We start from the raw sequence: 24,987 nt of genomic DNA on the forward strand, positions 1-24,987 counted from the left end.
TACCCATACTGTGACCTCTAATTAACCGACATCATTCGGAATACTACCGGTGAGTATCACAATGGTCGGTAACATCACGGACATGATGAACATGTCCAAATGACAAACGAAAGTGAACGCGATAATCATGTCGACACAAACAAAAAGTGCGGCCGAGCGTGGATCCTGTGGCAGATGTGCAGAATGCGGATTAGTTGCCGCGCAGTCCAGCCTCCGACTCTTGCGCAGCTCGTTCCGTGCGACGCATCCGTGATCTACCCGAAATAGTGACCTAACCGCAGCGGCGCTCGTTCATGATCGACTATCAGGTTTAGATTATTTTAAACCTTCTTCATCGTTTTTTCATACAACTCATCCACTTGAAGAGTTCTGGGTCTTTCAAAAATTTCAAGTTATAACATCCTCCTAATACCAGCGTGACATCGATTGTAAGTAAGAAAATCCTGTAAGTAGACGAGGAAGAGGTTCCAGAAGTTATCGTTTTTTGAATGTGGTCTTATATTGCCAGTTTTCTCAAGTAGGTATCTAATCACCACCATTAAAGATCTTGCAGGCTACTCACCCTGATCGAGATCGCTCTGCTGCGTGCTACAAATATGAAAGTGTGATAAAGCAGGCGCACTGCAGTGACCGTTTGAGAAAACATCGGGTAGCACATCTTGAATTCCGCGCATACCAGCAAACATTGATGTTATCTACTTTGCAAATACTTAGATCTTACTGATTTCTATTTGTAATCGATCCTTTTTAGTTCTTGGAAAATATCTTCAGATAGAACCTAGGTACAATAGTGTTAATCCAATGAAAGTAGGAAATCTAGATTGCTATAATTGCTAATACAAGTAGCGGGAGCACGTTCTAAGAAAGTCATTTCTCTCAGTCTCGAAATCATTGATAGTTGCGACTTGCTATGACTATCGAAGCCGTGAATTAAGACGCACGAAGAGCAAACATTGATTATTCCATTACGCCAATAATTGGTGCCTGTAATTAAGCCGTTAAGAGTCAGTAGCCAATGTAGATGAAAATGTGATAGTCCGGCACGCGCCACGCCACCCATCAATCGGCATACGAAGCCGCCCAGACTTTCGCGAGAATTAATTTATTCGTCTCTGTCTTATTAAAATATGTAAGCGCAAGTAGCGTGAAACAATTTTCTTTTTTGCATCGTTTCGAACGGCCTGTAGTTAGTCTGTGGAGAGTGTATGGACGTCGCGGTCGCCTCGCTGATCTACTGGCGATAGTGTGGTGCCGACTGCGAGCTGCGGCAGAGCTATTCGCGCGAACGCTTCTATGGGGCCAGTTCGCGCCTGACCGTCACTTCGAAAATGCACATTCTGGAGATAGGAGCTGATCAAGTAAACATAACGATATTTGTATACAAACAGTGTTTGAAACTGAAAGTGTGATGTTTTGTTTCTGTGAATGATTTCGAAGATATTTCATATATTGTGGAAGTGCTTTACCTACACCTCTTTAGGCTTTAGAGTTATTTATAAAGCTTACAAATAAGAGGTAACATAGAAGAAGAAATTAGTGAAGCGCAAGAACACAAGTGCAGTCACTTCAAGTGTTCAAACAATGCGCCTCTTATTAATTTAGGATTCTTGCGGAATAATTAGCTTTTTCAAACTTTTTAAAACATAATACCTACCTACACTAAAGTAACTGAAATGCATGTTTTCAGGTCATTGAGTGGTTAATAATGCACTCTTTAATTAAGGTATTAAAATGTTAAATTTTCTTTTCGTTTTAATTATTCCGAAGTGGGTAGGTTCATAATAAATGATGACAGTCACTATTAAAAATGCCGTAATCAAACTTTTACTTGCAAGTGTAAAAGTGTGCACAAACTAATTAAGTTTAGAAATTCAACACTGCCCATTTATTAATATTTACAAATATTAACATTACGCCTTCATCAGCATGACAACATTAATTAATTTTAAAACCAAATAAAGTGGCTTGTATGTAGAAACTGCAATTACAAACGTTTGTAGAAAATTCATTTGCACAATCTACTATTTTAACAGAAGACAATTTTAGTTATTTATTACAATATAAAATACTTAACTAGATTAATGAAATACAAAAATAACGAATTGAAATGACAAAAAAATATTGATTTAATTGTGTTGTAATCGAAGACTTATCAACAATTTATTGCTGAAGCCAATACTTAAAATAGGACTTCGTGTTTATAAATTTTAATAACAGTTTAATCTGAAAATGTTAAGCCATTTATAACTAAGTAATTAATGTTTGCTTGTGCTAAAGAAGGCGCAATAGCAATTTTTATAGTCGTTCTCATGATTAAGTAACGTTACCTTTGGTCCTTTGACAAAAATCTACGTGATTTCTTGAATTGAATGGAACCGCACCTTGCATTGTACCTAGTGGACTATGGCTAACCTAGGAATGTGACATCATTCATTTGTGCCATTATGTCCACTCTAGACCGCGAACGGCTCCCAAACCACAATAAATAATAGCCCAAACGCACCCTCGGCCTTGCCTTGGCGCACCCTTTGATACACCGCATTCAATCGTTTTTCATCACTAACAATTTATACCTATACCTACTTCCTAGGAAATGTATTGGCACCTAATTGGGCACTCGAAAGTAACGACTTGAAGTCGTTAAATTATATTATGAACACTTGAATGAATAAAACTTACTAGGTACTGAAAATACATCCTTATTATATTTCATTATTATTTTAAAATCATAACAGGTAATTGCAAAAAAATTATGAATTAAAAGTGAAAAAATTCAACGTGCTCAGTCAATCAACCCAATAGCATTTTCCCGGAAGGGCATCGGGCACACGCAAAATGGTCAATTACTTAATGCTGTGGAGCTATAACCGACCGGTGAACTAAATAATCCTATTGAAATTCTAATTGATCTATACTCAATTATAGGTAAACTGAAACAATTAAGAGTGTAAACATACATTAAATCAATCAATCATTCTAATAATGTTTTCCTGGCGTGTTGATCGCGCCAATATATTTTTTTTCATTAGATAACTTTTCATCGCCGTATATTCATACTAATGAGCTGCAACGAAGACGAGAGTACTAATTGGCGATAGCAGCTGTAGCGTTTTGTAATTAGTGTGTTTTGATTAAAGAAATGCTAAATAAGTGTGTGTGCACGACAGGAGGATGAGGGTGGCAGAGCGCGCGCCGCCGAAGCCGCGTTCCGCACCGTGCCGCGCGACCACACTGCTTTCCTCGTCTGGAGGATATCGGTGAGTAATTCAACAAGCAGTTAACTCAATCCCATGGTTTCCTGAAAGTATGAGTTCTTTACGACCTTATGTTATATCGCTCGTGTTTTCGTAGACAGCCTAGATAGAGCCAACGACACTGCCCAAATTACATTTACAGAACTGAAATTTTTGAATTGTCTATAACACAAAATAGACGCATTTTTTTTAAATGAAGGATAAGACTATGATATTGCGCTGCTAATATCTATTTAACTACCTGTTCCAATATTAGTGTCCTAGCTCTACATACCTTGGTATTTTTCTAAAATGGAAATAAGGTAGAGTCACGGTAATGTTATCTATAGTAACGTGGTAGAGTACTGAAGAATTATCATTTGAAATAAGATGAATCTCGAGCGATCGTGACTTCGTTTAATGCTAACAACACTAATGTGGCCCGCAAATAAGCCGCGTTTTCTCCAAATGCGAACTTTATATTGACCTATCACGGAACATAACGCTCACGGAGACGTTACTGCTCACGGATACGTGTATAATTATGTCTGACACAACACCTTACATTAGTCTATTACGAGTAGGTACGATTTCACTTTCATTAGAATTAAGATGAAAAACAATAATAAAGGCTTTTATGAAGACGTGGTCTTCCTATTTACTATTTTTGAAACTTCTGTAAAATGGCTATTTCTGCATTAGGTACTAAGTAATTAGGTGTTTAAGGTTGCATTAAGCTTGAACCTTTATTGAAAAAGGTGCACGTTCACATTTATATAAAGTTTGATTTGGTGACTACAGACTGATGAATGTGTTAGGTTTTCGATATGGATCACATTTCCTACAAAAGTTTAATTACCTTTTTCCACCGTCTTTTTTTTCGAAGAATTTTCAGTGAACGGTTATTTCAAGCCGATGCTCCAAAAGCGATTATTTTTTAATAAATAACAGTTCCAATTTCTAAAGAAACGACAAGTACAATTGGTAATAAAATTTTATTTCAGACGCTTTTTCTTGAGGTAATCACAATGTTCGTGACCATTTTTAGTAAAAAGTTATATTTTGTTACAAAATCTTCAATCGGAGACGGTCTTTTTAGGCTGCAAAGGAAAATGATTTCTTAGTTAATACGGCTTGATGGGTAAATTCGAGTTTGATTAGTGTCATCATTATTTAATTTTAAGGTCCAATGATTTTATTTTTCTTTTAATCGTAATTTCAAAAGTATGTCCTAGTTCAGTATCGTGAAATGGTTCACTTGAACGCATACTAATTTTAGTGACAACTAGCGGCCGCTCGCGACTTCGTACGCGTGAATCCCGTTTTTCCCGCTAATTCCCGTTCCCGTGGGAATTGCGGGAATTCCTTTCTTAGTGCACCTCTACGGTACCTAAGCTACGTCCCTTCCAAATTTCAAGTGCCTACGTTTAGCCGTTTAGGCTGTGCGTTGATCTGTCTGTCAGTCAGTCAGTTTCTCCTTTTATATATTTAGATTTAAATAGTTCTCGGCTGTAAAATGTTATTTAAAAAAACAACAGTAGGTTAGGTACATACAATACAACATCGACTCCACCTAAATTCGTGAGAATGCCTTTACTCAAGACATTGTCTAAGATGTACGCAGATCCCTCTGTTTCGGAGGTTCATGTGAAAGGTCAAATGTAGGTAAATCTTTCCCACCAGAGTTGATAAACAATCACCCACAGCGTTTTGTGCGAACGCCAAAATTTGCGACCAAACCAATGTTGGTTAGGTACGTGGGAGTAAGTAAGAATAGGTTAACAGTTAATTAATCTCTTGAAAAATTAATCCGTCTTTTGTAGCGTTAATAGTTAAATGTTCATTATATTAGTCTCCTCTGTATTGCTATTGCTTTGGGTTGAATGACACAAAACAAATTGAATTTCATAAATCTTTTAACTCGCTGAAAAATCGATTTCAAGAGTCTTTAAGTTCGGGTAAATTTCAGTGACTATTACGGTGCATTTTGTTCCTTTGTCTGAGTGATTTCATTTTTATGCAATGACAGTATATTTAAGTAATTATTGTGTAAGTGGCGAATAGATTGTAAACATTAAATTACGTGGAGGCTAATGCACGTCACAATGAAATCGTGTAACTTTTGCAGTTTTTATATTCAATTATGAGTGATTAATTATGCTGTTGCAATACTTGCAATCATATTGTGCATTATAAAAGAATAATTATAAGCCTGGAGCTACGCATCAAAAGCAATAAATCAATTCGCATAGCTAGCGATGTCAGGGCATAAATTTTCGCTTGTCTTCCATAAATAACGACCAAAGAGAAAGTTAGACCAACGGAAAGCACTAAATTGCATATCTCAGAGATGCATGCTGAGTGGGCTGCATCTATTTCTGAGCCGCTTACACGTAATTGAATAAAATACCTTAGCTTAACTTAACTGTGAATTGGTAACCAACTGCTAAGTGTTCCAAACATTACTTTATCCTCATATCATTATGTAGAGACTTAGTAGAGTCCCAACTCTGTCCATTGCTCTACCATCATCTTTAGAAGTTTCGTTTCATGAATACCTACATAGTTTTTTCATCAACTTATGGCAGAAATTTCAGTACGAGTAGTAACTTAAAATTTGAACCAGTTCAGGCCATTCGAGCCCAATTGTTACACGTTGCGTAACAACGCGATATTGTGTCAATCACGAAAGTTCGCGGATATCTCGTGACATGGCGCGATATTAGATTGCATAAGATAAAGGCTGTTCGGTTTTATTGATCACTCACGTGTGGATATCCCATGTGAAGCTTTATTTTTAACAACCTCTTTACACCGATACGGTTTCACGCCTATTGTTTAGATTAGGTAATCTGCATGATTAGATTCCGTGAAGCTCTATTGTAATAGTAAGTAGGTGAGTAATGGTCAATTCTGACCGTATGAATATGTATGACCAACTCATCTGGAGTTTTCTATTACGTAGTAGGTACCGTACTTCATATATTTAACAGCTTCGATAAGCTTCAACATCAAATATTTTTCAGGGACTTTTTTGTTTTTCATAAAATTGAAGTTTATTAAATCAATGCAAATCAATACCTATTTGCTACCACATAGCACGAGCGATCTTTCGATTTCCGTCACCTATTCTATAAAACTTCTCACACTTCGCAGAATCTTCTAAATGATAGATCATTACAGTTTTTCAACGTCCTCAACAAAAACCAGACATGAGTGCAGATCCAGTTCACTCTTGGCTGGTTCAGTTGAATGGGCTCACGAACGCTGTGTTTGCGCTAAATAATTGGACTGCATGAAATGAAACAAATAATGACTGCAGCCGATAATACATTTGTAACGGCAGAATCCGAGATGATTCATTGTGCGTCGTACCGCTACTCGAGGATCCGGCGGCAACGGACCGCGACAGTCTGGGAGAACAGCTATTTCAGTTGTTTAAGTTTCCTGGGAATTAGGTTAAAGAAAATACCGATTGTGTTACAATACTCAATACTATAATAATATTAAGGACCTGCTCCGACTTCCAAACAAATGTAAAAAAAACTTCGACAATGTCTGACTACCAAAGTAGAGCACTTTTAAGTTTTCAGAAGCTATAAATTACACAGTAACATCATAAATATTGTAAAACTCAAAGCAAATAAAAAGACTACGTCTCAATTTTCACCACGAAACAAAAGGATTAACTCTACCTTTCCAAAGTTAGGCTAGTAAAAAGTGGCATAAATCGAGGCTCTACTTAAAATACGTGGTAAGGTGACAGAAGCTTGCAAGAATGATTCATTACTTCTAAGTAGGTACGCTCCACTTACCGTTGTTTACAAACCAAAATATAGTGCTCTTAAAAAGACAGGTTTTTACATTTGCTAGACATTCTCAAAAGACTGCTCTCCTTTATGTAAATGCACGCACTTACTTAATAGTCACTGAAAAAGTTTTGTCCTCATTTTAAAAAGCCACTTAGGTATGCTTACTTTCCAGGTCTATTGTTACAACAAACTGCATCTAACTACCTATTCAAACCCTGATTACATCTGCGAGACAAAGGCAGACCTAAGGAAAACCCATGCAATGCATCACTGCAACACAAATCGTCCAGAGGCCTATGCACCTACTTTCTCCCAACTATCTCATTATACGTCTGCACTCTGCTCATAGCTTAGAAACCTAAACATGATATGACTGCAATAAAAGCTGGAAAGCTAAATTATTGTAAGTAAGTAGATAAACGTCCGCTTTCTTCGTTCGAGATTACATGAACGGTTAAGCTGCAACTTTAGCAGCGGATACAACAGTCTGAATTATGAATTTCTGATTCTGATATACTTACCCACATAACTACAATGATAACTAGTGGATTAATACGGACTTCTCATTATTCACAATAATTTATTATCGCGTTACTGTAAATTGGATCTGTACATAACATTGAAGTCATTTAATTGATATTGATCGGAGTAATATTCCAAATCACCAGTAATGACGTAGAATAGGTAGTTTTAATGACTCAAAGAACACTCAAATGTTGATTTAAACTGACCGTCACTATAATTGATACTTTCTTTTTAAGACTAAAGTTTAAATAATGAAATACAAGTTGTCATACTAAATACGCAATATTAGACTACTTACAAGACGAATGCGCACGCGCCGACGCGGTCCACTGCAGATGTGATTATACGAATGAGATAACCATTTCTCGAAACTGAGACGAGTTACATGAAAACTAACAATTATTGCACTTTCCATCACCTGTGATTACATGAACATTTGGAATAAAAAAGACAGGCAGTAATTATAAACAAAAGTAAGCTAGCTTGAGCCGCCCCGAACACTATAGTTCATTAGTTATTTTTATATTTTGCTTCAATAAAAAACAACAAGTTTTCTTTAAAAACAACCAACGGGACTTTAAAAATAAAGCAACTGCCGCCTTCCTTTTTATTAAATACTTACTAACTTAAATCCAGTTCAATGGTAAATCAAAATAATTAAATGTTTTTAGAAATATACAGTTAAGTAGGAAACTAAGATGCAGACGAAGAGAAAAAGAACGGAAAAAGACTTCAATACTTTCGTGACCGTAAAATTTTCAACTTCTGAAGAAAATACTCGGCTGATGAAAAGAAAAATTCCTAAAAAGTCAAAGATAATGTTGAAAGCGTTTTGTACACAAAAAATCTTATCGTGATTAGACTCACAAGTAATAATCGAGCGGTGTCGTGTGATATACCGTCACTGAGATGCGTCAGGACTTTTCTTACTTCTTGCATGCTTTGGTAATTGCACCATGCACGAACGAGTGCGCGTGTAACACAGACGTTACTCGCTAGCTGGTATTTGTCTCTCATGTGTGTGTTTCCATTATTACAGGAGTCGGGAACGGAGATGCTGCCTCGCACCCACTACGGCACATTCTACGATGGAGAAGCTTACCTCATCTACTCCTCATCGCTTTCTGGACAACCGGCTGGGCCGGATGTCATTGTAAGATTGATCTAACCTAAAACAAACCATTAATGGCAATTTGAACAGTACAATATCACTGTAGAATTGATTATCTAAAAGTTCAGTGACCACACGGTTTCTGTGTCTAAAATCTGTAGAGGCTCTACTTATAAGAGCGAGCTAATTAGTAATAGATGCATGATATTCTTATCTCTACCATAAAAATTTATCCAACCTACCTGAGATGTTTTATAGAGTATTACCACAGTATTACCATCATCACATCTTAACACAAGTAGATAAAAGATCTCGGTACGCTCAGAGGGGTCCGTAATGTAATCTTGAAGAAGCATCGAATTGATTTATCCATCATACAATGTCTAACAGCGTCGCGAAATAAAAGAAAACGGCAGCGGCGAGTTCGCCGAGCGCCACATCCACGCTTGGGCCGGCGAGCGCAGCGGCGCACTGGCCGCGCTGGCGCTGCGCCGCGGCACGCAGCTCGCGGCACACCTCGGCGGGCCCGTCGTCGTGCACCGCGAGACCTCCACCAAGGAGACGCCCAGACTCCTTTCCTACTTCCGAGATGGGATTCGGTAAGTCGCTGAAAATCTGTAGTTAATTATAGGCGGTACGAGTAATGGATATTTCATGGTGTACCTATGTATTTTATAGTGCTTTTTTGTAACCATTTAAAACGCTGCTGTCCAATATCGGCCACAGGGTATTTATTTGACTCTACATTTAGATAGTCCATGGTGCATCGGTAGACAGGTAGGATCGAGGTTTGTCATTTGAGTCAAAAGTTGACTTCCTTTACGCCCCTGAGATAGCTGCGTCTCTGCTTCTTCAGCTGGATGAAAAAGTAGTATGTCGTGATTTATGACGTTCCCTAGGGAGACTTTCCTTCGATAGTAGAAAGTCATTGACTGATGATCTTGAAATAACGCTGCCCCCAGGATCCTACGCAGCGGCAGCGGCATTCTCAACGGCGGCGCGCGGCTGTACCGCGTGCGCGGGCGCCGGCCGGTGCTGCTGCAGCTGGAGCCGGTGTCGTGGGCGCAGCTGGCGGCTGACGGCGTGTTCGTGCTGGACACAGCCGCGCTGCTCGTGCTGTGGCTGGGCCGCGCGGCTAACCTGGTGGAGAAGATCTTTGGGGCTAAGGTACGTAGCGATAAAAGCGAAATATAGACTAGCGAAAATCTACGGAAGAACTATTGCCGATGTGATGAAAACTGAAATAGCAAAGTAAATCCCTAAAATCGCGGGGATTAGCAGAAAGGTTCATAATCTAGTGTGATGATGTCTATGGGAGAACTATCTGAAATTTAATTGGTGGAGTAATAACGCTGCAACCACTGCTTAGGAACAATAAAGAGTTCAGCAGTGGACCATTCTGCACTCGCTGTGAAACTAAGGCAAGCTAAATTCTTTTGTCTGCAGATAGCTTACCGCATGGCCCGCGGCTCTGAAAAGGGCATAACGGCTCGTCGCATCGCGATCGCGCACGACGGCTACGAGCAAACACTACCACTTGGGGACCGCACTCTCCTAGACACTTTGTTAGAGCTGCGCTCGCGCTCCGTCCGCCCCGCCGCGCCCCCCGCTGACCCCCCGCGCCCCGCACGTCTCTACCGCGTCACGCAACCGCAGCGCGTCTCGCCCGTCACTATGCCCTCGCAGAGGCCCGCTGCTCGCTTGGAAGAGGTCAAGAGAGCGCCGTTGTACAGAGCTGACATGGCTGATGATGTGAGTACTCTACTACCCGTTCGCGCTAAGTTTGCCGGTCCGTGGAATGCGCGTCCCCTTCTCCAACCGCGGTTAAACGCAATTAGTTAGTGATTAAACGCAATTAATGTGTCTTATTTTACGGAAATACGTAATTTTTATCAATATTATCAAATAAAAAATATATTTTTTTTAGTTTGCCATAGTTATAGACGCTTCCCTTCGCGTGACGTCATATCGCCAGCGGCAAACTTATCGCGAACGGATAGTTTACAGGTGTAGAATTAAGTTCGACACAAAGTAATCTAAGCAATTCTTCTTCATGATTTCAGGGCGTTTACGTAGTGGACAGCGGCGTCCGCGGCGTATGGGCCTGGGTTGGGCCTAACGTGACCGGCAGCGGGGTGGCGCGTGGGGCCTTAGCCGCGGCCCGAGGCCTCGCCCGCGCCCGACGCTACTCGGGCCCGGTGTCGCTGGTGCCGGCGGGCAGGGAGCCGTTGGAGTTTGCTGCTATGTTCCGCGCATGGCGCTGGTGTGACGCTCGCCGTGATATCCGCTTGAGAGCTGCGCGGTCTGCTACCACGCGCTTGGATGCTGTCAGCCTCGCTACTAACTCTTGGCTTGCTGCTGAGGTAAGGAATTAAAGTTCATTTACGAAAATCCACTACTTCACGCAGTTCGTCAGTGTAAAATTATTAAATGGATGTGTTACTTTTTTTGCCCGCACTGAGATTCGCAATCCTAGGTCCTGGACACTGAGAGGTCTTACCAGGCGGTGGTTTTACCATTCTGTGGTTTTACCAATAGACCATAGAGACGGCCCAATCACGGGACAGAAAGATGATCGAAATTCCTTGCCAATTTACTATCGATTTTTAAGACTAGAGCACTTGGCCATGAATAGCAAGAAACTCTCACTTCGTCTCCAGGCCCAGCTGCCAGACGACGGGTCCGGCGCTCTTCGGGTCTGGCGTGTACGCGGGGAAGACGAGGCGGGCGCGGGCGCAGCCCTGGCCGAGGTGGAGCGCCCGCAGGCCGCCGCCTTCTATGACCAGGACTGCTACATCGCGCTTTACACGTATCACGCGCCCACGGGGGACCAGTCCATACTTTACTACTGGATGGTGAGTTTTTGAGGACCACGGCTTTGAATGTAGCTAGCTGATATAACCTTGAAAAAGGTTTAGAATTTAGGCCAAGAGATTTTTGCGAAGCGTGGGATGATGAGTTGCCTCACGAAGTATCCTAATGAACTGTTTTCAATGGGAAAGAATAGAAACTTATTTAAGCTGGTTTTCATTTATTTTGCAGGGTGGCTCTTCTCCAAATGATTTGAGGAATTTGGGCGCAAAAGAAGCCAAAGACCTCTACGTGAAGTTGGGGCGTCTTCCCGTCCAAGTGAGTTCAAAATCTTGCTTATACACTCACAGTGTGTTTATTTTATAATGTAATTATTTCATTTTGTGTCTTCCACCAGGCTTGGATTTATCAAGGCAAGGAACCGGCACACTTCCTTCAAATATTCAAAGGCCGGATGATCACTTACGTTGGTAGCGCCACTGATTACGATCGTAAGTTACATTACCTACTTATATTTAAAAGTTTATGTACCGTAGTCTCATTGCCAGATTAATGATTTTATTAAATAATTTGTGCATAGTTTCGATAGTTTTGTCTAGTCGCTGGGCGAGTGGGTAGTCCCATAGCAGGCGCTAAAGCGCGCCTAAGTATTCACCTCGTTCTCGCTCAATAGATAGACATGTTTCTTAGCAAAGAAACAGATGACAGCTACAGAGCCCCGATTACGGTAACTTTTAACGTTTCCAATCCAGACGCGCTTCTGATTCTGCGATACGATTGGTCAAAACAGCTGACGTACGCTGTTGAACGACCAATCGTATCGCAGAATCGAGAAGCGTGTCTGGATTGGAGACGTTAAAAAGTACCGTAATCGGGGCTCTGGACTTTTCACTCGTTTAGAATGATTCACCTGTATATTTGGCCTATTCCGCTTTGATCACTTAGATCAGATCACCCAAGTGATTAAAGTGAAATCCAGGCGACACTTTGATGTCCTTTGATCACCCATGGATAAAATCACCTGCATGAAGAAGTTTACTTTGATCACCTAGGTGATCCATGGGTGATCAAAGGACACCAAAGTGTCGCCTGAATAGACCGTATAATCACAGAATCATTATTTTTCAGCAACCGGTCGTCGAGTGGTAGCGCCTTCCCGCGCTTTGATCCGCGTGTCAGGCCAGTACGCGCGCGAGGCCCGCGGGGTGGAAGTCCGCGGGGGCGGCGGCGCGGGGGGGCGCGGCGCGTGCTACGTGCTGCGGGAGGGCGCGCGCGCGTGGGTTTGGTGTGCCGCTTGCGCTACTGGCGACGAGAGGGAGGTCGCGAAGAACATGGCTGCGGCTGATCACACGCTTGTTATGCAAGGNAGCACCATGCACGAACGAGTGCGCGTGTAACACAGACGTTACTCGCTAGCTGGTATTTGTCTCTCATACGTGTGTGTGTTTCCATTATTACAGGAGTCGGGGACGGAGATGCTGCCTCGCACCCACTACGGCACATTCTACGATGGAGAAGCTTACCTCATCTACTCCTCTTCGCTTTCTGGACAACCTGCTGGGCCGGATGTCATTGTAAGATTAAACTAACCCAATCATTAAAATGCGATTTGAACAGTAGAATATCACAGTAGATTTTTATTATCTAAAGGTGCAGTGACCCCCACGGTTTTAGAGGCTCTACCTAAAGAGCGAGTTATTTAGTAATAGTTTAAGCATGTTTTCTTTTCTCTACCTTAAAAAAATATTGACGTGAGATGTTTTTAAGGAGTATTGCCACCTTATTACCATCATCATATCATATAACACAAGTTGATATACCTAAAGATCTCATCTCAGGTACGCTCAGTGGGGTTCCGTACATAGCAGTGCAATCTTGAAGAAGCATCAACTTGATTTATCCATCATACAATGTCTAACAGCGTCGCGAAATAAAAGAAAACGGCAGCGGCGAGTTCGCCGAGCGCCACATCCACGCTTGGGCCGGCGAGCGCAGCGGCGCACTGGCCGCGCTGGCGCTGCGCCGCGGCACGCAGCTCGCGGCGCACCTCGGCGGGCCCGTCGTCGTGCACCGCGAGACCTCCACCAAGGAGACGCCCAGACTCCTTTCCTACTTCCGAGATGGGATTCGGTAAGTTCGTAACACAATCGCTGAAATCTGTAGCTACGGGTAGGTAAGTTAGCAGAGAGAGATCTTAATATTTCCATAACCAAAATTAAATGCAATACTGTGTATTTTACATGCTCGTTTGTGACCATTCATGAGGTGTATGCCCATATTCACGACTGGGCAGCACTTGACTCTACATTTGCAATAGTTACCTATACCTCCTCTGAAGTCTGTCTGTCAGTGTAGGGCACATTGAAGGTGGGGTCGAAGTTTGACTAGCCGCCCCTTTACGTCCTAAAATAGCTGCCACCGCAGCTGTATGGAAAGGGAGGAGGAGAGGCTTACCTCTAGTAGTAGAATGTCACTGGCTGATGATGATCTTGGGAGTATCCTGTAGGTATGTAATCTATTATAAAAATATTTCACTCTAAAATGCACCTTAATTCCAGGATCCTACGCAGCGGCAGCGGCATTCTCAACGGCGGCGCGCGGCTGTACCGCGTGCGCGGGCGCCGGCCGGTGCTGCTGCAGCTGGAGCCGGTGTCGTGGGCGCAGTTGGCGGCTGACGGCGTATTTGTGCTGGATACAGCCGCGCTGCTCGTGCTGTGGCTGGGACGCGCGGCTAACTTGGTGGAGAAGATCTTTGGGGCTAAGGTACGTAGCGATAAAAGCGAAATATAGACTAGCGAAAATCTACCGAAGAACGATTGCCGGGATGTGATGAAAACTGAAATAGCAAAGTATATCCCCAAAATGGCGGGGATAGCAGAAAGTTTTAATCTAAAGCCTGGTCCGTGAGCACGTAGAATTTTGTCCAATGACCCCAAGCTACCACACTCGCTCGCACACTCACACAGTCGCGACAGCAATATAATTACGCGCGAGCGATAAGGATGGGTAGCTTGGGGTCATTGGACAAAATCCTACGTGCTCATGGACCAGGCGATAGTGTGATGATGTCTATGGGAGAACTGGCTGAAATTTAATTGGTAGAGTCATAACGCTGCAACCACTGCTTAGGAACAATAAAGAGTTCAGCAGTGGACCATTCTGCACTCGCTGTGAAACTAAGGCAAGCTAAATTATTTTGTCTGCAGATAGCTTACCGCATGGCCCGCGGCTCTGAAAAGGGCATAACGGCTCGTCGCATCGCGATCGCGCACGACGGCTACGAGCAGACACTACCACTTGGGGACCGCACTCTCCTAGACACTTTGTTAGAGCTGCGCTCGCGCTCCGTCCGCCCCGCCGCGCCCCCCGCCGACCCCCCGCGTCCTGCCCGCCTCTACCGCGTCACGCAACCGCAACGCGTGTCACCCGTCACCATGCCCTCGCAGAGGCCCGCTGCTCGCTTGGAAGAGGTCAAGAGAGCGCCGTTGTACAGAGCTGACATGGCTGATGATGTGAGTACGATTCTCTATACAGGTGTAAAATTAAGTTCGACACAAAGTAATCTAAGCAACTCTTCTTCATGTTTTCAGGGCGTTTACGTAGTGGACAGCGGCGTCCGCGGCGTATGGGCGTGGGTGGGGCCTAACGTGACCGGCAGCGGGGCTGCGCGTGGGGCCTTGGCCGCGGCCCGAGGCCTCGCCCGCGCCCGACGCTACTCGGGCCCAGTATCCCTAGTGCCTGCTGGCAGGGAACCTTTGGAGTTTGCTGCTATGTTCCGCGCATGGCGCTGGTGTGACGCTCGCCGTGATATCCGCCTGAGAGCTGCGCGGTCTGCTACCACGCGCTTGGATGCTGTCAGCCTCGCTACTAACTCTTGGCTTGCTGCTGAGGTAAGGAACTAAAGTGCATTTATGAAAATCTACTACATACGTCACGCAGTTGATCAGTGTAAAATTATTGAATGGATGTGATCATAGTTACCTTTTTTGCCCGCACTGAGAATCGCAACCCTAGGTCCTGGACTCTGAGAGGTCTTACCAGGCGGTGGTTTTACCATTCTGTGGTTTTACCAATAGACCATAGAGACGGCCCAATCACGGGACAGAAAGATGATCGAAATTCCTTGCCAATTTACTCCCTTGGCCATGAATAGCAAGAAACTTTCACTTCGTCTCCAGGCCCAGCTGCCAGACGACGGGTCCGGCGCTCTTCGGGTCTGGCGTGTACGCGGGGAAGACGAGGCAGGCGCGGGCGCAGCCCTGGCCGAGGTGGAGCGCCCGCAGGCCGCCGCCTTCTACGATCAAGACTGCTACATCGCGCTCTACACGTATCACGCACCCACGGGGGACCAGTCTATACTATACTACTGGATGGTGAGTCGTTTTGGCACTGCGTCAATATGAGGTCTGTTGTCTTGAATGAAGCCTGCCAGACGACGGGTGCGGCGCGTGGCGAGGACGAGGCGGGCGCAGGCGCTGCCCTGGCCGAGGTGGAGCGCCCGTAGGCCGCCGCTTTCTACGATCAAGACTGTTACATCGCGCTCTACACGTATCATGCGGCCACGGGGGACCAGTCCATACTTTACTACTGGATGGTGAGTCGTTTTGGCACTGCGTCAATATGAGGTCTGTTGCCTTGAATGGAGCCTGCCAGACGACAGGTGCGGCGCATGGCGAGGACGAGGCGGGCGCAGGCGCTGCCCTGGCCGAGGTGGAGCGCCCGTAGGCCGCCGCTTTCTACGATCAAGACTGTTACATCGCGCTCTACACGTATCATGCTATGCGGCCACGGGGGACCAGTCCATACTTTACTACTGGATGGTGAGTCGTTTTGGCACTGCGTCAATATGAGGTCTGTTGCCTTGAATGAAGCCTGCCAGACGACGGGTGCGGCGCGTGGCGAGGACGAGGCGGGCGCAGGCGCTGCCCTGGCCGAGGTGGAGCGCCCGTAGGCCGCCGCTTTCTACGATCAAGACTGTTACATCGCGCTCTACACGTATCATGCGCCCACGGGGGACCAGTCTATACTCTACTACTGGATGATGAGATGTTATGGCATTATGTCATATGACTACGTTTTTTGGTTAGAATTGAGCTAGCTGATGTACGCTTAATAAATGATTTCGATAATTTTAGATTTCCTAAGATATTCTTGGGAAGCGTGGGATGACTACCTGCCTCATGAAGCGCTAATAGGCTAAAAGTTATAAAATAATTTCAATAGGGAAGAACAGGAACTTACCTGCTGTAATTTCATTTGCAGGGTGGCTCTTCTCCAAATGATTTGAGGAATTTGGGCGCAAAAGAAGCCAAAGACCTCTACGTGAAGTTGGGGCGTCTTCCCGTCCAAGTAAGTTCAAGATCTTGCATATACCCATTCGAAGTGTTTATTGTTTTCATATTGTAATTATTTCATTTTGTGTCTTCCATCAGGCTTGGATTTATCAAGGCAAGGAACCGGCACACTTCCTTCAAATATTCAAAGGCCGGATGATCACTTATGTGGGCAGCGCCACTGATTACGATCGTAAGTTAAATTGCAACTTCAACAGTTTAGGTAGTAGTTTCGATTCCAAATTAAGGTAATATTTATTGAATAATCTGCTCATAGTTTCAATAGATTGTGTGACCTTCGACTATGTATTGTCATTTACCTAACCATATGTTCTCGCTCAAGGAACTTGCAATAGATGTATTGTAAACACGTTTCAGAAAGGAAACAGTTGACAGCTAGGTACTAGGTTTTCGCACGTTTATGACGATTTGCATGTGTATTTGGTCTATTCCACTTTGATCACCTGGATCACCTAGCTAGGTGATCAAAGCGGACTTCTTATTCATGGGTGATCAAAGGACACCAAAGTGTCGCCTGAATAGACCGTATATTTATCATTTTTAGCAACCGGTCGTCGAGTGGTAGCACCGTCCCGCGCCTTGATCCGCGTGTCAGGGCAGTACGCGCGCGAGGCCCGCGGGGTGGAAGTCCGCGGGGGCGGGGGTAGCGGCGCGGGGGGGCGCGGCGCGTGCTACGTGCTGCGGGAGGGCGCGCGCGCGTGGGTGTGGTGCGCTGCTTGTGCTACTGGCGACGAGAGGGAGGTCGCGAAGAACATGGCTGCGGCTGACCACACGCTTGTCATGCAAGGTATGGACATACTAAAGCCCGGTCTGTGAGCACAATGACCCCAAGCTCTTTATCGCTCGCGCGTAATTATATTGCTATCGCGTCTGGGCGATGGGCGCCCGCAGTGAGTGTGCGAGCGCGACAGTTGGCGGCCGTGACGTCACATTACCGCTCTGGTACAAACGGCGACGAGCGGGAGGACGCGAAGAATATGGCTGCGGCTGACCACACGCTTGTTATGCAAGGTATGGAGACTTACTTATCATTATTGAGTACTTAAAACCAGGTCAGTACGCGCGCGAGGCCCGCGGCGTGGAAGTCCGCGGGGGCGGCGGCGCGGGGGGGCGCGGCGCGTGCTACGTGCTGCGGGAGGGCGCGCGCGCGTGGGTTTGGTGCGCCGCCTGCGCTACTGGCGACGAGAGGGAGGTCGCGAAAAATATGGCAGCTGCTGATCATACGCTTGTTATGCAAGGTATGACCACACGCTAGTTATGCCCGGTCTGAGAGCACGTAGAATTTTGTCGCGCTCGCACACTCACTGCGGGCGCCCGTCGCACAGACGTGACAGCAACATAATTACGCGCGAGCGATAAGGATGAGTAGCTTGGGGTCATTGGACAAAATTCTACGTGCTCGCAGACCAGACTATAATCATTATTGAGCACTTACAACCCGGTCGAGTTAACTGCGGCTCTGGCGGCCGTGACGTCACATTAACGCTCTGGTACAAACGGCGACGAGCGGGAGGTCGCGAAGAATATGGCTGCGGCTGACCACACGCTTGTTATGCAAGGTATGGAGACTTACTTATCATTATTGAGTACTTAAAACCAGGGCGGTACGCGCGCGAGGCCCGCGGCGTGGAAGTCCGCGGGGGCGGCGGCGCGTGCTACGTGCTGCGGGAGGGCGCGCGCGCGTGGGTTTGGTGCGCTGCTTGCGCTACTGGCGACGAGAGGGAGGTCGCGAAGAACATGGCTGCGGCTGACCATACGCTTGTTATGCAAGGTATGGAGACTTACTAATCATTATTGAGTACTTAAAACCCGGTCGGTTTATTGCGCACCTGGCGGCCGTGACGTCACATTGACGCTCTGGTACGAACGAGGCGATAGCGGGAAGATGTGTGGGTGAGAACGAGAGAGAGTCGCATTCCATCGAGGTGCGAAGTTAACGCGGGAGGGCGCGCGCGCGTCGGTGTGGTGCGCCGCCTGGGCTACTGGCGACGAGCGAGAGGTCGCGAAAAATATGGCAGCTGCTGATCACACGCTTGTCATGCAAGGTATGGACATACTAAAGCCCGGTCTGTGAGCACGTAGAATTTCGTCCAATGACCCCAAGCTCTTTATCGCTCGCGCGTAATTATATTGCTGTCGCGTCTGGGCGACGGGCGCCCGCAGTGAGTGTGCGAGCGCGACAGTTGGCGGCCGTGACGTCACATTACCGCTCTGGTACAAACGGCGACGAGCGGGAGGTCGCGAAGAATATGGCTGCGGCTGACCACACGCTTGTTATGCAAGGTATGGAGACTTACTTATCATTATTGAGTACTTAAAACCAGGGCAGTACGCGCGCAAGGCCCGCGGCGTGGAAGTCCGCGGGGGCGGGGGCGGCGCGGGGGGGCGCGGCGCGTGCTACGTGCTGCGGGAGGGCGCGCGCGCGTGGGTTTGGTGCGCTGCTTGCGCTACTGGCGACGAGAGGGAGGTCGCGAAGAACATGGCTGCGGCTGACCACACGCTTGTTATGCAAGGTATGGAGACTTACTACTTAATCATTATTGATTGAGTGCTTACAACTCGGTCGAGTTAAAGGCGCATCTGGCGGCTGTAACGTCAAATTGACGCTCTGGTACCTACGAACGGGGCGATAGCGGGAAGATGTGTGGGTGAGTACGAAAGAATCGCATTCCAGAGGGCGCGCGCGCGTGGGTGTGGTGCGCTGCCTGCGCTACTGGCGACGAGAGGGAGGTCGCGAAGAACATGGCTGCGGCTGATCATACGCTTGTCATGCAAGGTATGGACATACTAAAGCCCGGTCTGTGAGCACGTAGAATTTCGTCCAATGACCCCAAGCTCTTTATCGCTCGCGCGTAATTATATTGCTGTCGCGTCTGGGCGACGGGCGCCCGCAGTGAGTGTGCGAGCGCGACAGTTGGCGGCCGTGACGTCACATTAACGTTCTGGTACAAACGGCGACGAGCGGGAGGTCGCGAAGAATATGGCTGCGGCTGACCACACGCTTGTTATGCAAGGTATGGAGACTTACTTATCATTATTGAGTACTTAAAACCAGGGCAGTACGCGCGCAAGGCCCACGGCGTGGAAGTCCGCGGGGGTGGCGGCGCGGGGGGGCGCGGAGAACATGACTGCGGCTGATCACACGCTTGTCATGCAAGGTACGGAGACTAATCATTTTATTCGAGCGGGAGGTCGCGAAGAATATGGCGGCGGCAGACCACACGCTTGTCATGAAAGGTACGGAGAGAATAATCATTTTATTCGAGCGGGAGGTCGCGATGAACATGGCTGCGGCTGATCATACGCTTGTTATGCAAGGTATTATCATCATCATCTCAGCCATAGGACGTCCACTGCTGAACATAGGCCTCCCCCAATGCTTTCCATGTTACCCGGTTGGTAGCGTCCTGCGTCCAGCGCTTTCCTGCTACCTTTATGATGTCGTCGGTCCACCTTGTGGGTGGACGTCACACGCTGCGTTTTCCGGTACGCGACCTTCACTCCAGAACCTTGCAGCCCCATCGGCCGTCAGTTCTGCGTACTAAGTATGTGCCCTTCCCATTGCCACTTCAGCTTGCTAATCCGTCGGGCTATGTCAGCGACTGCAAGGTATGGAGACTTACTAATCATTATTGAGTAATTACAACCCGGTCGAATTAACCGTGCATCTGGCGACCGTGACGTCACATTGACGCTCTGGTGCGAACGGGGCAAACGCGGGAAAATGTGTGGGTGAGTACCAGAGAGTCGCATTCCATCGAAGTGCGCAGTTAACTCGACCTTATTGTAATAACTTCGTAGATAATAATAAAAATTCAAAGGCATAATACTTATAACTGTCTCAATAAGCGTCACTGTCCACGGCACGTACAATGTACATGTCTTTGCAAGCTTGGTATACTACGTCTACTTGCAGCTTACAATACAAACAACGCTAAATAAAATGTTGTACTTTTTGACAAATGAAATTCTGATAAAATGTTGTAGTTAAAACTGTGTTATAAAACTTACCAATATATTGTTTGTAGGCAAAGAAAAGCCAGATTTCTGGGCAGCTCTAGGCGAACGCCGGCAACTTCTGGTGGCGTCGCCGCTGAAAGAAGTTGAGAAACCCCTCCCGCCTCGTCTCTTCTACGTCTCCCTTGGAGTGCCAGGACAATACTCTTGTAAGTGTAACTGTAAATCGACCCCACTTTCTAGTTAAGCATCGTATCACGTCATGCATTTAAAGACTAAAATGACACACCCTGCAGCAATATCATTAAGTTAATGAAGGATAATTTTGTTTTTCGCTTATTCGTAAGCCTAAAAAATCGGGAATCCATAATTGTATCTTACCTTACCATACCAACTTTTGTAAACATTATGGATGCAATAAATTATTAAGTATTGAGTATCCTTTAACCGCCTCTGTGGTCTAGTGGTAAGACCACCTGCTTCAGACGTAGAGGTCCCGGGTTCGATTCCCAGTGGGGACAGATTTTTCTGTTCGGTTTGGTTGGTGGTAGGGCTTGTTCTAAGTTAGCCTGGCTAGCTACCACCATCTTACCTAAGTCTGTCGCCATAACAACAAAGTTAACAGCATTGTTGTGTTCCGGCAGTTAGAGGTAAGATAGCCAGTTCCTCCGTGGTTGAGGATTCCGGGTGAAGCTCGCTTCGACCTTCGGCCTGATCATCACTTTACCATCAGGTGAGATTCAGGCTAAGAGCATCCTCGTTGTGGATATAAAAAAAAACCTGCTAATAAGGATCCTGCAGCCAACATTCTTGTACTCTTTTAAAAGGTTGCTGGTCGTTAAAATTGAGAGGCAGAACAGCTTGAACTCCAGTAATCAGTTAGCTAAAGCAGTTTCTGTAAAGAAAAAGGTCTCGTCACATTAAAATCTTTTTTCCAGTCGAGGAGATAATCCCGGTGTCGCAGTACGAGCTGGCGCCGGAAATGGCGGCGCTTGTAGACGCGCACTGCGCGCTGTTCGTGTGGCTGGGCGCGCACGCCTGCCCGCGCGCCAAGGACGACGCGCGCGCGCTCGCTAAGGCCTACCTCGCGCAGGGTATGACACATGATTGTCCTAAATATCTACCAGTTTTGCCAACCTCTGAACCAGTACCAGTAGTGAATGACAAAACCCACATCTTCTCAATATTACATTCATGACAAAGGGGTCGCGGTAGTCATCACTACAGTCATGAGTTGTATTTGGTTGTGGGCGGATATTGCTAACCTTACGCTATCTCATCTGGTTGGTGGTGAACTTAGTGCACTCCTGCCTCCTGCAGAAGGGGACTCACAGCTGTCTTGAACTGGTCTGTCCATCGCACTTCTTACTTCTTATCGCCCATAAGAAAGTTACCTACTTACTATTTGGGTTGTTATTGTTTATAATTTGTGCTTACTTAATTAATTTAAGTCTATTCTATTCTAACCAGAATCAAAGATACTATTGCCAAACAAGATAAGTAGACAGGCGACAGTTTAAATGCAACAACTTGGTGTCTTTTCAGATCCTGCTGCTAGAGACCCTGAAACCCCCATTATCGTACTGAGCCAAGGCAGAGAACCACCAAACTTCACTGGTTTCTTCCCGCATTGGAAACAGACTATGTGGAAGGTATACTATTGAATTTTGTTTTTTCGTGTAACTTAACAGAGCTAATTTTCCTTTGAAAAATCAGAGCTTCTCTCTTTGGTAAACAATATAATTTCGTTCTTTTCTCTTTCTCAGGGCCATAAAACGTTTAGTGCAATAATCAGTGCGCTGGAAGGCAAGTCGATAGTGCAATGCGGCAACAGCGCATTGCAGAGCGGCAACAGCGCCAACCGGTTCGATCAGTATGAGAAGTACCCTCTGGCAGTACTGAGGGGGCCGAAAGAACACCTGCCTCCTGACGTAGATCCTTTGGTTAAAGAAGTAAGTTTATGTTGCTCAACATTATGTTTTGAAAGTACCTATTTATTCACAAAGACACATAGCGACACATGATAATATTCATCTTGAAAAATAATGAAAATTTCGTTGAGTATTTTTATTTTTAGGTCCACAAAACGTTCGTTATCGCTATGTAAATCAATTATCACATAAATGCAAGATGTTAAAAGTTTTGTTATACCTAACAACTTTCGTGTCCAAAATTAAATCACCAATGAAAATTATAAAGGTCAAAGCAGACTTATCAACTCGGAAAGGGATCAACACCGTATCGCCTTTCGAGCTGTCATTGCCTTTCTCGCACTGTCAACCGCGAGGCGAGGTGCAGTGTTGCCAACTCGGATTTTGAAAAAGTCGTAGAACAGATTAGAAAATTACGTAGAAATGGTACAATTTCCATGTAGAAAATACGTAGATCTACGTACTTTTTTTTCTGAGTGAAATGAAGAGAGTAGGGGTAGGTAAAAGTAATAAAACGACAATTTATATTACCCTAAAAGTTGTAAAGTACACTTTTATTGTGTATCATTTTCAGTCAAATTTTTATACATTTATATTATTATATTTGTTGGAAAGAAGGAAGGAAGTTGAAAAATATCGAAATACAACAACACCTTCGAAATCTTAGCACAATCTTAGTTCGAAATATTTTTATAGTGAAGATTCACTTTGACCGTTTGACGGTTTACTACACACACTGTCACGTCATGACACATTTCAAATTTCATATCAGTGGGTCTAGACAAAGTGCACATTTTAATCGCAAACCAGTCGAAAAGCCTTTTTTTTGTATGGAGTTTTGACGGATTCGATTTTCGATTCGATCAAAAAGTGCACTTTTTATCTAGACCCACAGATCAAGGCTCTTCAGTGAGATTTATAGGGGGGCGCTGTACAGCATTTTTTCTATGGGGAAATGTCAAAATAACATTAGTTCCGACTTTTGCCACATGCCAAATAACCGTGATCGGAACCATGATCGAACTTTTTCGCGAAAGTAAAGGAAACGATGCCCATTCAGCCTATTTTGCAAATTTGATAGAAAATACGTAGATTCTGGGACTAAAGTTCGTAGGTTTGCAAGGAAGGCTTAAAATACGTAGATCTACGTAAAAATACGTAGAGTTGGCAACCCTGGCGAGGTGTTTACGTTACGGTGCGGGTGCGTGCGATGCAGTATGGAGATTCATAGAAACAATACTGACCACCTCGAGTTGATACGGTTACTATCCCTTTGCGGGTTAATAAGTGTGCTACGTTCTTAATAGACATGCAAGAGCAATTTAAACAACGAGTATCACTTTGAAAATGTATTGTAACAGCCATTTAGAAAACACTATGTGTTCTGGTTTTCAGCTATACTTGACCCACGACGACTTCGTGGCGACTTTCGGCATGCCCTACAGCGAGTTCCGAGCCCTGCCCGCTTGGAAACAGAAGGACATGAAGAAAGCTGTCGGCTTATTCTAATCTAACCGTTAGCTTGCCTCTCAACAAACAATATAACCTAAACGGTCAAATATATTCCTCGTTACCTAGAAGTACTTGTCTATGTAAGATAATAAATATAGGGCAAATAGTAATAAAGTGAAGTGTACGCGTTCATATCCACTCGCATTACATAGCAGATTTTAATTATAATGTCAAACAGGACAATAATTATATTTTTCGTCATAATACTCATATAATAATATCAAGGTAGTGTAAAAGTTATTTCAACTTGTGGAGAAATATATGAAATATCGATATTCTCGTGTACTTTTTACTGAGGTATAGAAACATTTGTTATCATTAGGTAAGCATTACGAGTAAAACAAATAAAACGTCTGAAAAATACCCACATGTAGAGTTTAGTAGTCCAATGAACGCATTTTATCGCAAAAAAAAATCTGCATTGCACAGACTGTAGTTTTATTAACAGTATTTTGAATGGATATAAATAATAATTATTAATTAGTTTTAATCTTATTAATAACAATCAAATAAATAAATTATTTTTGTTTACATATTCCACGAAACCTTTATAGACCAAAAGCATTTTGTTACATTTTGGAACATTAATTTATATTCAAAATGAAATTGTTGTTAATTTAATAAAGCATTTAAAGTGTTAATTAATTTTAATGTAGTAGTGTAATGTGTTAAGCGGTTTTAAAAATAAAACAGTGAGCTTTTAAAATGTTATTTATTTTTCACAAATGTAGCACTTATTCG

At 44.7% G+C, this 24,987-nt stretch overlaps 1 protein-coding gene across 2 annotated transcripts; it reads left to right on the forward strand.

Annotated features, from left to right (window-relative positions):
- Window positions 1-240: 240 nt before the first annotated feature.
- Window positions 241-24,645, forward strand: qua (villin like protein quail). Of its 2 annotated transcripts, none has more exons than XM_028300047.1 (16): window positions 241-308; window positions 3,168-3,257; window positions 12,953-13,066; window positions 13,414-13,622; window positions 14,051-14,255; window positions 14,699-15,004; window positions 15,083-15,382; window positions 15,671-15,865; window positions 16,755-16,841; window positions 16,925-17,018; window positions 17,391-17,633; window positions 20,875-21,012; window positions 21,742-21,897; window positions 22,349-22,455; window positions 22,570-22,755; window positions 24,130-24,645. In XM_028300047.1, the coding sequence occupies exons 1-16, from the start codon at window positions 294-296 to the stop codon at window positions 24,241-24,243; spliced, it is 2,559 nt and encodes an 852-aa protein (XP_028155848.1). In that variant the 5' UTR covers window positions 241-293; the 3' UTR covers window positions 24,244-24,645. The 2 variants fall into 2 exon arrangements, with proteins under 2 accessions (XP_028155848.1, XP_028155847.1); XM_028300046.1 differs by lacking the exon at window positions 241-308 and adding an exon at window positions 1,154-1,358.
- The last annotated feature ends 342 nt before the right edge of the window (window positions 24,646-24,987 follow it).

Source organism: Ostrinia furnacalis, unplaced genomic scaffold (genome assembly GCF_004193835.3).
Source record: "Ostrinia furnacalis isolate ACB-3 unplaced genomic scaffold, ASM419383v2 OfSCF0694, whole genome shotgun sequence".
Classification (NCBI taxonomy): domain Eukaryota; kingdom Metazoa; phylum Arthropoda; class Insecta; order Lepidoptera; family Crambidae; genus Ostrinia; species Ostrinia furnacalis.